The 11,240-nt window shown below is 41.0% G+C and overlaps 1 protein-coding gene across 2 annotated transcripts in view; it reads right to left on the bottom strand.

The window, feature by feature from the left end:
- DAPK1 (death associated protein kinase 1) overlaps nt 1–11,240 on the bottom strand; it is a 51,596-nt gene that overhangs the window by 11,438 nt on the left and 28,918 nt on the right. For both annotated transcript variants that reach the window (XM_035893931.1, XM_035893927.1), the window contains 3 exons: nt 9,058–9,156; nt 4,251–4,328; nt 1,365–1,587 (listed from right to left, as the gene is read on the bottom strand). In XM_035893931.1, the coding sequence (XP_035749824.1) occupies nt 1,365–1,587; nt 4,251–4,328; nt 9,058–9,156 (400 nt within the window). The remainder of the gene's footprint in view (nt 1–1,364; nt 1,588–4,250; nt 4,329–9,057; nt 9,157–11,240) is intronic.

The raw sequence follows: 11,240 nt of genomic DNA on the forward strand, positions 1-11,240 counted from the left end.
TATTTCTATCAATCATTATTTGCCAATGTGACTGGCAGTCTTGTCTGATTTTACACGGGTGTGGGCACATAACACCTAGCCTAGGTTCTGGTACCAACCAACACAAAAAAAGAATCTGTCTTCAGTCAAAACTCTCCTGCACTGCCTCCAGGAACTGATAGTCCTTGAGAGACTTAGCTCTCCTTGTATGACACAGTACATTAACATAAATAAATCAAGAACTTCTGATTAATTTAATCAATTTCTTCATTCTATTGTCATAGATGTGAGTCCCTTGCATTAATTAAACAGCAAATGCAGTAACAATCTGTGCCAGTTATCTTGCCTTGTTAAAGCCTCTCTGTGAGTACCTTATGACTTCCTCAGGTGACTAGAGAAATCTACTCCTAGCCCTGTTCTAACATTACTTAAAAATGGTGAATGAAACCTAAACTTGCAAGTATTATCCAAAGATTTTTGAAGAAAAAGGCAACCCTGACCCCATCTAAAACTTACACAGTGAGACTACTTCTAAACATCGATTTAAACTTGAGCTCCTCAAAATGCCTGCTTAGCTAGTATACATTGTGCAGTCCCTCAGTGCCAGAAAAGACGCCTGGACAAATACTTCACTACTCTTTCCAGTGTCCTTCTGCCACAACTGTGGGTTCTTTCAAAGCCAGGCACATGTTGAAGCGTAAACCAAGCTAGTTCCTCCACATCCTGCAGCTCCTCTGACTTCACACAGACCAACTGCTGCTTACATGGGCAAAGTTGCCCTATTATTTGCACACCCTTACTTCAGCTTAGAAAATCTCCATTCTCCCCTTGTTTGGAGACCATTTTACACACCTCTAGCTGGGCTAATTAACTCCTTTAGCTTATGGAAGAGCACTCCAAAGCATCAGAGGCAGTTCTGAATCCTCTGTTATTACTTAAAGATCACATAAAGATGCAGCAACTGCCTCAATTTTGCACAGAGTTTATTGAAGCTACTCAAACAAGAAGGCTGACGAAACATAGTCCCCAAAACCACAATGCTGGAATCTAGTCACAACACTGGCATTCGTAGTCCAGGACTTTTTGTGAAAAATAAATGTCAGTGTTCACAAGTCCTGTCCTCTGCTCTTCAAGTTCACTTATGAAGCATGTGAGTAAACAAAACCGTATCTACTCCTACACCCTCCACACCTGCGGCTCCTCTTCGCTCCTACTCTAGGTGCAAGCCTGCACACAGAGTCAATACTCTCTCCACTTTGCTTTGGTTTCTTACATGCTTAGCCTGTTCTGTCTTTTGCAGTGCAGCCAACAGTTCTTACTTAGGAGCAACACAGACTAAGAGGAAAATGTTTTCTCATTCAAACATTACATCTTCAAAGCCATACCTGAAGGTTTGGAAGACAAAGGAGATGGGGGGAATCTGGTTGAGCTTGTGGAGGAGAGCCTAGGCCTACGTCTTCGGAAAAAGCTTCGTATCAGGCCGCACTTGAGAGACTCCACGAGGGTTGTTTTCCCAGCGCCAGAGTGTCCAAACAGCTTCAGTTTGATCCGGGGCTGCGGATTCTGTGTGTGCCGCAGCTGCTGGATAAAAAGCCCCCGGTGCGTATCCTAAAATTCAACATAAAGAAGAAATCTGAACATGTGGCAGGGAACTTCCATCTGATCAGTTCCTCCATCTGCTCATCATGCAAGTCATCAGTTACTGGCAGAAGGGCAGGAACATGTAGACAAGGCAGAGCTGGCTGCTCTCAACAGCTACCTTGGGTCTTCATGAAAATCACATATGACTTCAGGCTCAACATCAGTGAATGAGATCATTTTGACCTCTGATGGAGAGCACAAAGGAGGAAAAACTAGCCTCTTTCAGTACCCATTCTCCCTACCTGACAATCTCAGTAGCATAACCAATATCCAAATTGAAGAATTTTGCAGTGACAGCTATACCACCTGAGCAATCCGAAAAGTTGATGTGCATTTCCCCTCTCCTTTACATCAACTTTTTCTGTGTTTCTCCTGTTTGGGAGAATTCTCCTCTTCCTGCTCTGTCCTCCCCCTGCCCAGTTCTCTATTTCCACTTCAGTTCTTTGCAAGGTCAATACTGCTTTTCCCAGACCACTCTTATCTCTCCTTTCCCCACACACTTTTTCTTCTTTAACTTAAAAGACCTCTTGCATATTATTCACCTCCCATTTTTCTACCCCTCTACTGCAAGTGTACATCTGGTCTCCCTCTTTACTCCCAGGCCTCAATAGATCTGCCTCCCTGCTTAATCTTCCTGTCACAGTTTGCCTTCTGTGTGCATTCACTGTGTCTTCCACAGCTGCAGTTTCAACGTACTACACAGGCCTTCCTCAAACCCAATCACATCTCCTACAGAAGAGCTTTCCACTTTGAGCTCCCCCATTACCCATGTATCTTGTCTTGCAGTATCTGAAGGATACTCCTTCTGTCCCTGCCGAAGACAGAGTTGGGAATGAACAAATCAAATCTGTCTTTTCTCCTTGTCCAGCAAGAGGCAATCACAGATGAATGCTCTATTTCCCACATAAGCTGAGCTTGAAAAATCAACTCAACAAGGGGACGCAGTGCAGGTCAGCAAACTATTAAGTGTCTCTCGCCACAGAAAGACCTGTTTTAAGGCAACAGGAAGACAGCAGAAAGGTGGAAGGGGAAAGGAACTAGCTTCATCCTCCCTTCTTTCATTCCCCCATTTTGAACTGAGAGAACAGCTCTGTTGTTCTGCATTTGTACTGAATTTAACATGTAGGATGAGTCATTAAACGAGCACCTACAGCCCCCCAAAATTATAAGCATGCAGCAATTAAGCTGAGAAATTTGACAGAAATAGTTGTGCATATAATTTAGTTCCTTCCTTGCTAACAGGCATTTATTAAATAAGTTAGTCACAATGCAAATATTGCACACCCTCATGGCTCATACTGAATCTCCTCCAAGAGCCCCTATGACAGTAGGTTCTTCATGTGTGTGCTATTAGGGACAAAACCCTCCACAGGCACTGAAAATAAAACAAGCATCAGGTACACTCTCTACAAGATGATACTGACCATTTTGAGTAGTACTGGAATTTTTTCACTGGTTTTATGTCATTTATTAATTTCAGTTGATCAGTTTATCTGTAAAGATCCCTTGCAAAGTATAGCCTGATGAAGTAAATAATTATCCTAGATTTTCCCCACATATATAGGCAGACCTTCAATAATTAAGTATATTCTGCTATCAAGAAGAGAGTTACTGTTACTAAGATCTCTTTCAGAATAGATTTATTTGATCTTCTCCCTTTTGTTCTAGGTCAATTCATATTAGATCCCTATTGACATTGTGACTAAATCACAAATTTATCCACCTGCACGCAGAAACAGGTAAGGGTTCATTGTGGGGATACAACCATGCAGAATGGATCCTGTTATGACAAACATTTACAAAAGCTATCATTGCACAGGAAGCCTGAACTTCGGCATTTTCTGACATCTTCACTAACATATTTTACAATCCTAGCAAGTATAGAGTTACTGGCAGGACTAAAGGACATGACTCTACTTCCACCTTGGCAATGCCTGGTACACATATTCCATTGCTACTCTGAAATGGTAATTTATTTCAGTTTTCCACAGATCCATCAGCGTAATTAAAACAGGACTGTTTTAATTGGTCTGGCTGTTGCCTGCAATCTCCAGGCAAGTGGTCCCTGAACCTTCACAGCATGAGTGATGCTGCCTATCCAGAATAATCAACATGTATCAGATGTGTCAGACTTACTGCCTTACAACAAGCCCAGCTCAGTTTTGCGTTCTAGTTTGCAGGGTATTTGGAGATACTGAAATCGCAGAATTAATAAAAGACACTAAGAACTTATGTAACAATTCCACATGGTATTAGAGTTTCCATAAGGGGCACAGACCCCTCATCCCTCATAAACCTAATCTAACTAAAATCTAAATCTTAATCTAACTAAAATGCTTTGCTAGGCATTGTCAGAGACAGGATAAAATAAATCAGTGGTGCAGACTAGCTTAGCCATTTTTCTTAATTTGTACAGACTAGCTTTAACTGAGGCCACCATTTCAAAAAAAAAATGAAGAGGTGGGGGAAAAAAAAAAAAGACACAAAGACACACCATTCCAGTACGGATTTTTGCAACAGCTTTTTAGATCAGCTTTCATGAATATCTTATCCTATGATTTCCCACGGTCTAACTTTTCTTGGTATCTGAAAACCACAAAAACCTCAGTTAAAATTAATGCATTCCCAACCTTTTTAAGTCTTGCAAGCAGACTGGCTACATGTTCATGCTGCTCTGCTCTGGCGAGATCTTCTGCTGTTTTCCCATCCTGTTAAAACACAAATTATTAGCAGCAGTTCCTTCATTTTGCCCACAATAAAAAAATCACGAGCAACATAGCTTGACTGCTCAAGGCAGTAACAGAATTGCTGTCAGTTGCAAATGAAACAGGAAGAAGAAAAAAACAAAACCAAAACCAATCAGTAACAATTACCCTCCACCACAATCCCTGGTTTTTTTAAATTGTCAAAAAAAAATATGGTACAATGTAAAACAGTGGCACTTCTTTTATAAATTGGCATCTGGATGCCACTGTAACAAGATATTTTGCATTCAGAGCTGGAGAGCAATTCCAATACTCCCGATCTGAATTCCTCTTCTCTTCTCACCAATTAGAGGATGACTGCCATTTCTAGATATTTACATACTGAACAGACCTAGGAATTTAAACATTTTACAAAGAGGGGTCACATCAGAATATTCACTCACATGAATAGCAGGTGAATTCTGTTTACTAATGCATAAAGAATGACAGTGGCATATCAGTCATTGCAGGTTTCCACAAAGCAAGAAAATTGTAAGGGATGTGGTTTAAAATGTGTCAGCGAATTTAAAAGGAGAAGCAAAGCTGCCTTCAGCATTCTGGTCTTGCCATTTAATTACCCGTGTTTCACAGGTCAGCAGTTTAACATTAAATAGGCTGAAAGAAAAATTGCTCACTACTTTCACCTTTACAACTACATTAATGCTATTGTATTGTTTTAAATTCCAGTAAGAGGTAACTAATTTGTGAGCACTTTGCTTCTTTCACTTTCTCAGAGAAGAGCTTTCAATTACTAAGTAGTAGTACTGGAAAACTGAGATCTCTTTCTTGGGTTTCTATCTTTGTTTTTACTATTTTTTCATGTGAAGTCTGCTTAAGTAGTTCCTGAGGTTACTGCAATTATCATCCCTACATATGAAATAAGTATCTTTGACAATTGAGTATCCACCTACAGAAGCCATTTTCAGGTTTCCATAACATTTAATATGTACTCCAGAACTTCAGATAATTCATACTGAATATTAGTAAGAAACAGTCAAAATTGTAGCTGATGGTGTGAACTGACTAAATTTGAACCAATACCTTATCTTTAAATTCTTTCTATAGTTGACATGTAATTGCAAGTTTAGAAAATAAACATCTGAATGTATTTTTTAAAATTAATTTTCCTTAGAGAAGATGTATCAAAGGGGAAGAATCTCTTTGTCTGTGCTGACCCTACCCTCCAATCCCAGTTAATCCTGAGTGCCTGTTGTATGAGAGGAAGAGTGGTCCAGTGGCTGGGCAGCTAGCCTGCCATCAGAACTGCTTCAACACTTCCAGTGTTTCCCAAGTTTCCACTCTTGGGCACATCCAGGGTAATCCAAAACCTGTGAATAAAGGGGAAAGCTTGATCCCCTTCCTGAGAACCCCTGTGGTAACATGATGCGGCCTTCACCAACCTAAAATGTGAATTTCATCTGGATGCACAACTGTTTGGTCTCCTCTTAAGTCCAAAGCAGGAGTGCTACAGCCTGGCCCTGCACTCTTCCAGAGCGCAGTGTGTTGCTGTTGCAATGTAAGGTTGGAGATGGCCTGGCAAACTCCAGCACCAAGCAGATATGCAGCAACAGGTCCCTGCACTGTCACCCTGAATCAGAGCAGGTCCCACACCTCTTGGCGGGTATGCCACAGCTGCCATGGTAACTTTCCACCCTTGCTTGCTGTGTCTCATTGCTCTGTGGGGGTTTGTTCTGGCTTCAAGCCTGGCTTTGGCTAAACAACTGTACTCTGATACATTGTTTGTTTAGCTCAGTCACAGGTATTTGGGCACAAACACAAAAGAAACAACCATCTGGTGAGTATTTGGCAAGGAGTATGGATGGCGGTGGCTTGGCCAGAGCCTGATCAGTGAGTGTGTTTACAATGAGATGGAGGCTACTGCTCCCCGAACTGGAAAAGTGGCAACAAGAATGTTTCAAATTGTAAAAGTCTAAGCAGATGTGTGCGCAGAGCAAGCCCACCTGTACCTGTGGGATGGTACTGTCATGACCCAGAGTTCCCTCCCCATTTCCTAACAGGCTCCTGAGCTGAAGACCAGCTGTCTGATACAGCTGTCTAACCTTGGTTCAGACTGCTGTGAAGGAGGAAGACCTGAAAAGAAGTACCCATCAAGGGCTTTTCCACTACCTTTTGCTTGGCCATTGCTCTTAGGTTGAGGCTTTTGCCCTTGGTCCTCACCTGAGCAACACTACAGCTATATGCCTGCGTGAGGCCATGCATCCCACTGACCTGGCCCCTGACTCCCAGCTTTGAACTTGAAGCTCAATTTACTGATTTAGATAACAGGTGGAAAAAGCATTTGCTTCCATGAAAAAGATATTAAGGGAACAAAGTTCCCTTTTTTGTCCAAACTGTGAACAAGATGAGGCTGTTTCATTCTCTGGATGTCCACTGCAGGATGAATTGTAGAGCACAGGAAGAATTAGAAAATACATACAAAACCAAAATAGTGAACGGGTTTCAGTAAGTTATTTTCCTATTCAAGCTTTCTTGAAAAAGCACAGGGTATCTATACAGTGGAATAGCAACGCGTAAGCAAAGCTGGCATCTGAAAAGGGCTTGGTTACAGGATCCATGAAAGCATATTTCACACCTGGTGGTAATATTTCATTGCAAGTGCTGACTGGCTCCTTTGTTGCCAATCAGACAGCTATGCCTGCAAGAGCTGGTCTGGATTTCAGCTGGCCATTTGCAAGCATCATCATCCAAAGTTTTTAAGCTACCTCACAATTTTAAACTTGGTACAATTTTAGAAACTTCCGTGAGGAGAAGCCAAGAACATGGTGCCAGCCAGCATGCGGGCACAACAGAATTTTTTGGGGGATATTCAAACATTTGAAATAATTGTATTATTAAATTTAAGGTTTTCTAAGGTCACTTGACAACACTCATGCAATCAAATTCAAAACCAAACTAGTCTTAAAACGGGTTTCAGCCTAGGAAGGAGGCAAGAAGATATATCATACTGCAGCCCAGTTACTTAACAGTGCTGAAAAAGTTAACTCCTCAAAAATTGTGAGGGAAGAAAAAAGTAATTAATCCTACTGCACTGGCTGAGGAAGACCTGTTAATAAGACTTTTCAGAACAGTTTAATATCCACCTAGCAAACTAAGGCAAAACTGAAATGCTATTAAAATCACCACAGGCACTTCCTCCCTTCCTCTCCTCCTTTTCCCTTCTCTCTCCCACAGCACTGCTGGAATAATGGATAGTATAATGGATGTATTTTCAGTCTACCTCTCCTGCCGGATTTAGTATCAGTGTGATTTACTTTGTTATTTCCTTCAAACTGACCTAAACTAAAGAGATAAAAAGTGCTTTTATTTTGGAAGGACAGGGTCCACATGGGCAATTATACCAACACAGCTGTCATGACATAAAAGTGATACAGCTGAAGCATCTCCCCATCACCTTTTTGTTCTATCTTATCTCTACAGTATGTAGTAGCAAAAATACAGACACACAATGGGACATACAAAAGAAAGAAATAGGAAAAAAAAAGAAAAAAAAAAGGGACAAAAACAGGTGACAAAGGAAAATCTGTAAAACACCCCACAAATTCCACTGCATGCATGTTTCATTATTAGTGATTAATAGGGGACACGGCAATCTACAATCCAGTAGCTATCAAAAAGTCAGTTTTAGATGTTAAACTTGTTTAAGCCACAATTCCAAGTTCACTAGTTTTAATGACTGCTTTTTGAAGGCTTCCTCCTGCCACGAGATACATGTTCAGAGGAAAAAAGCACAGTGCTAGATGTACAGGAAAACAACAAAACCATTTGTATTTCTACCAAAAGTATAAAGTAAATGAAACAGAAGTTTTCTCTTTTTTCCCTCCATTTCAGCCATCTCAGGGATACTTCACAAGGAGAACTTTGAAAAACATGGACTCAACTAAAATCTAATCACAACATTATTTCAATATACTGAGTAACAGTTATTTCTGAGAAGAATGCACTTTTTAGGACGAGTAGCAGTGTAAACTGATCTAATGCATCTGAAAATAAAACTTGGTTAGTTTGTCCAAAACACAGGTAATGGTGTGTATGACGCCTATAATGTACCAAGTGCGTGTGAAGCGAGCATGGTGGAGGAGGACACTTCATTCCTGGTGTGGATATGTCAGCTAGGAGGATGTTTCTCACCGTAGTGAGAATGAAAAATAACTTCAGTGGTGCTAATTGGAAGCAGTGGTGCTGACTGATCTGACATAATGATTTGTTTTGCAAGGATAGTTGCATGCTAGTTCACTCATCCATGCACCCACACATCTCCCACCTCGAAACTGAAACTTTTAAATCCTCTGAAAGCAAGAAAAATATTTAAGATATACACATTTGTATGGTAACTGTACATGATGTGGAATGACATACAACTTAATGACAGTGGCCCACTGTGCTTACAGAAAACACAACGCTGCAAGTAATTCTTAGGTGAAGAAATTCTTAGGTGTAGATTAAGTGGTAGCTGTACTGCACCTTAATCAGTTTCAAATTCAGTTGTAGAAAAGGAACAAATGGACAACAGAGAATGCTTTTCAAGCTGTGGACATACTTTTTTCTTGTAAATTTAAAAATATAATTGTGTGAGACCGTTGCCCTGCCCCCTCCCCTCTCCCAAGAGATAAATTAGTTTCCTACTATCATACCTAAAGAAGCAAGAAGCATAGCAGTGTCTCTCAATACTTACAGAGGTTAAAGCTTCTACATTGGCACCTGTAAGACACAGGAACCGGACAACATCAAGAATGCCATTGTTTGCAGCCAGATGTAAAGGTGTTCTTCCATACTAACATGGGGAAAAAAAAGGTCATTATGTTAGTCAAATAACTCCACTCCAAATTTTATGACTAGTAATAAAACAGAATGTACAATTATATGTACTGATACACAGCAAAGGTCTTGCAAAAACTGTAAGAAAAAGTACTTTTGATTACAGCTTAAGCACAACTGCTTAAAGCTCAAAAAGAAGGGACAGATTGACTACTTAAAAAGTGAGAAACAATTTTGTAGCTAAACCCTCCGCAACTGCAGAGGAATCCTTTAAAGTTTTTTGGCTGTATTTGAGAACGTCTTTCTAATTCCCAGTAAATATAACTGCATTTTGCTTAATTAAATATGAACCAGTTAAGCAACACTACGTCCTTAACCTTTAAAGCTCTGGATTCCATTTCAATCCAAGTATTACTGAAGATTACCTATCTCCAGTCTCCACCCACAGGAACAAAAGAGATGAATGCAAGAAGTCAGCCTGAAGGAATTTGTGCTTTCACTGACAGAGGGCAAGTGTTGTAGTATTGCTTTCCCAATTTTTGTTTTTCCCCCTGAATCCCTCCACCAACAACGGGTCCTCATGACATCCACTTTCGTGTCTTTCATGTTCAGAGCTACTATTATAAACACGACTACTAACTCCTGTGACTATTACTTCACATATTTTCATGCTTTCAATACTGTTCTCCCTGTTTCAACCCTACATTGAGAAACAAACTCACAAAATTACTTCATGAAAGTATTTGAAAGCAAAACTAATTTTCTGACAACTGGAAACTGAAAAACGTGCCTGGCTTCTCAAAACCCTACACCTCAACTCAAACAGCATCCTGGCTTGTACCAGGAATAGCGTGGCCAGAAGGAGTAGGGCAGTGTACTTGGCACTGGTGAGGCTGCCACCTCCAATACTGTGTTCAGCTTTGGGCCCCTCACTACAAAAGGACATTGAGGCTCTGGAACATGTCCAGAGAAGAGCAACGAAGCTGGTGAGGGGTCTGCGTCTGATGAGGAGCAGCTGAGGGAACTGGGGTTGTTTAGCCTGGAGAAGAGAAGGCTGAGGGGAGACCTTATCGCCCTCTACAACTGCCTGACAGGAGGCTGTAGTGAGATGGGTGTTTGTCTCTTCTCCCAAGTAACAAGCGATAGGACAAGGGGAAATGGTCTGAAGTTGCACCAGGGCAGGTTTAGATTGGACATTAGGAAAAATTTTTTCACTGACAGGGTTGTCAAGCATTGCAATGGGCTGCCCAGGAAGGTGGTCGAGTCCCCATCCCTGGAGGTATTTAAAAGATGGGTAGACGAGGTAGTTAGGGACATGGTTTAGTGGTGGGATGGCAGGGTTAGGTTAACAGCTGGACTCGATGATCTTAAAGGTCTTTCCAACCTAAATGATTCCATGATTCTATGATTCTAAATAAATTCATATGATGTTCTACTGCACAGAGTCTGTGGAAAAAACAGTGCTTTCAATCATTACTATGTACATGTGGGACAATGTCAGGTGTGAGGAAGAAGGATGAATGGTCGTTAGACAAATGCACTCCCATTACAGGGCTCACTGCTGAAGATGACCAGTAGAAACAAAGATTCTCTACTCGGTAAGACCCAAACTCCCCCTTCCAAATAAAGTGCACTGTAAAAATCACTCTAGTGTACATGACTCCTCAAAGAATAACAAGACACAAACCTTAACCACAGCTTCTGTAGCTTCACAGCTTCATCCCACTGAACAGTTGAAGACTGTTTTCCACAGCATGCTTGTGGCCAGGCCACAGATGCCAGCTCATCATTCTCCATTATGAAAAGAGGTGCTAATCCAGCCTTGTGCTGCATTAACTCATCTTCCCCAAAACATGTTCTCAGCTGTGGATCTGTATTTAATTGCCTAGTCAATCAGGTTTAAGCTCAGAGGCAGGACTGGGGAGCTCATTATTGTAAGTTTTTTCACTTGGCAGCTGACAATTTTAATTATTAAAACCAAAAATGATTGCACTGGACAACCCTGAAGCCAGAAGCCCCACAACTTTCTTCAGCTGGCTAATACAGAGAAGGTCAGTACTTTGGTAATGAGTGGAAGTGTTGACTAGCAAAATGTTACTG

Source organism: Egretta garzetta, unplaced genomic scaffold (genome assembly GCF_000687185.1).
Source record: "Egretta garzetta isolate BGI_Z169 unplaced genomic scaffold, ASM68718v1 scaffold310, whole genome shotgun sequence".
NCBI classification, from domain to species: domain Eukaryota; kingdom Metazoa; phylum Chordata; class Aves; order Pelecaniformes; family Ardeidae; genus Egretta; species Egretta garzetta.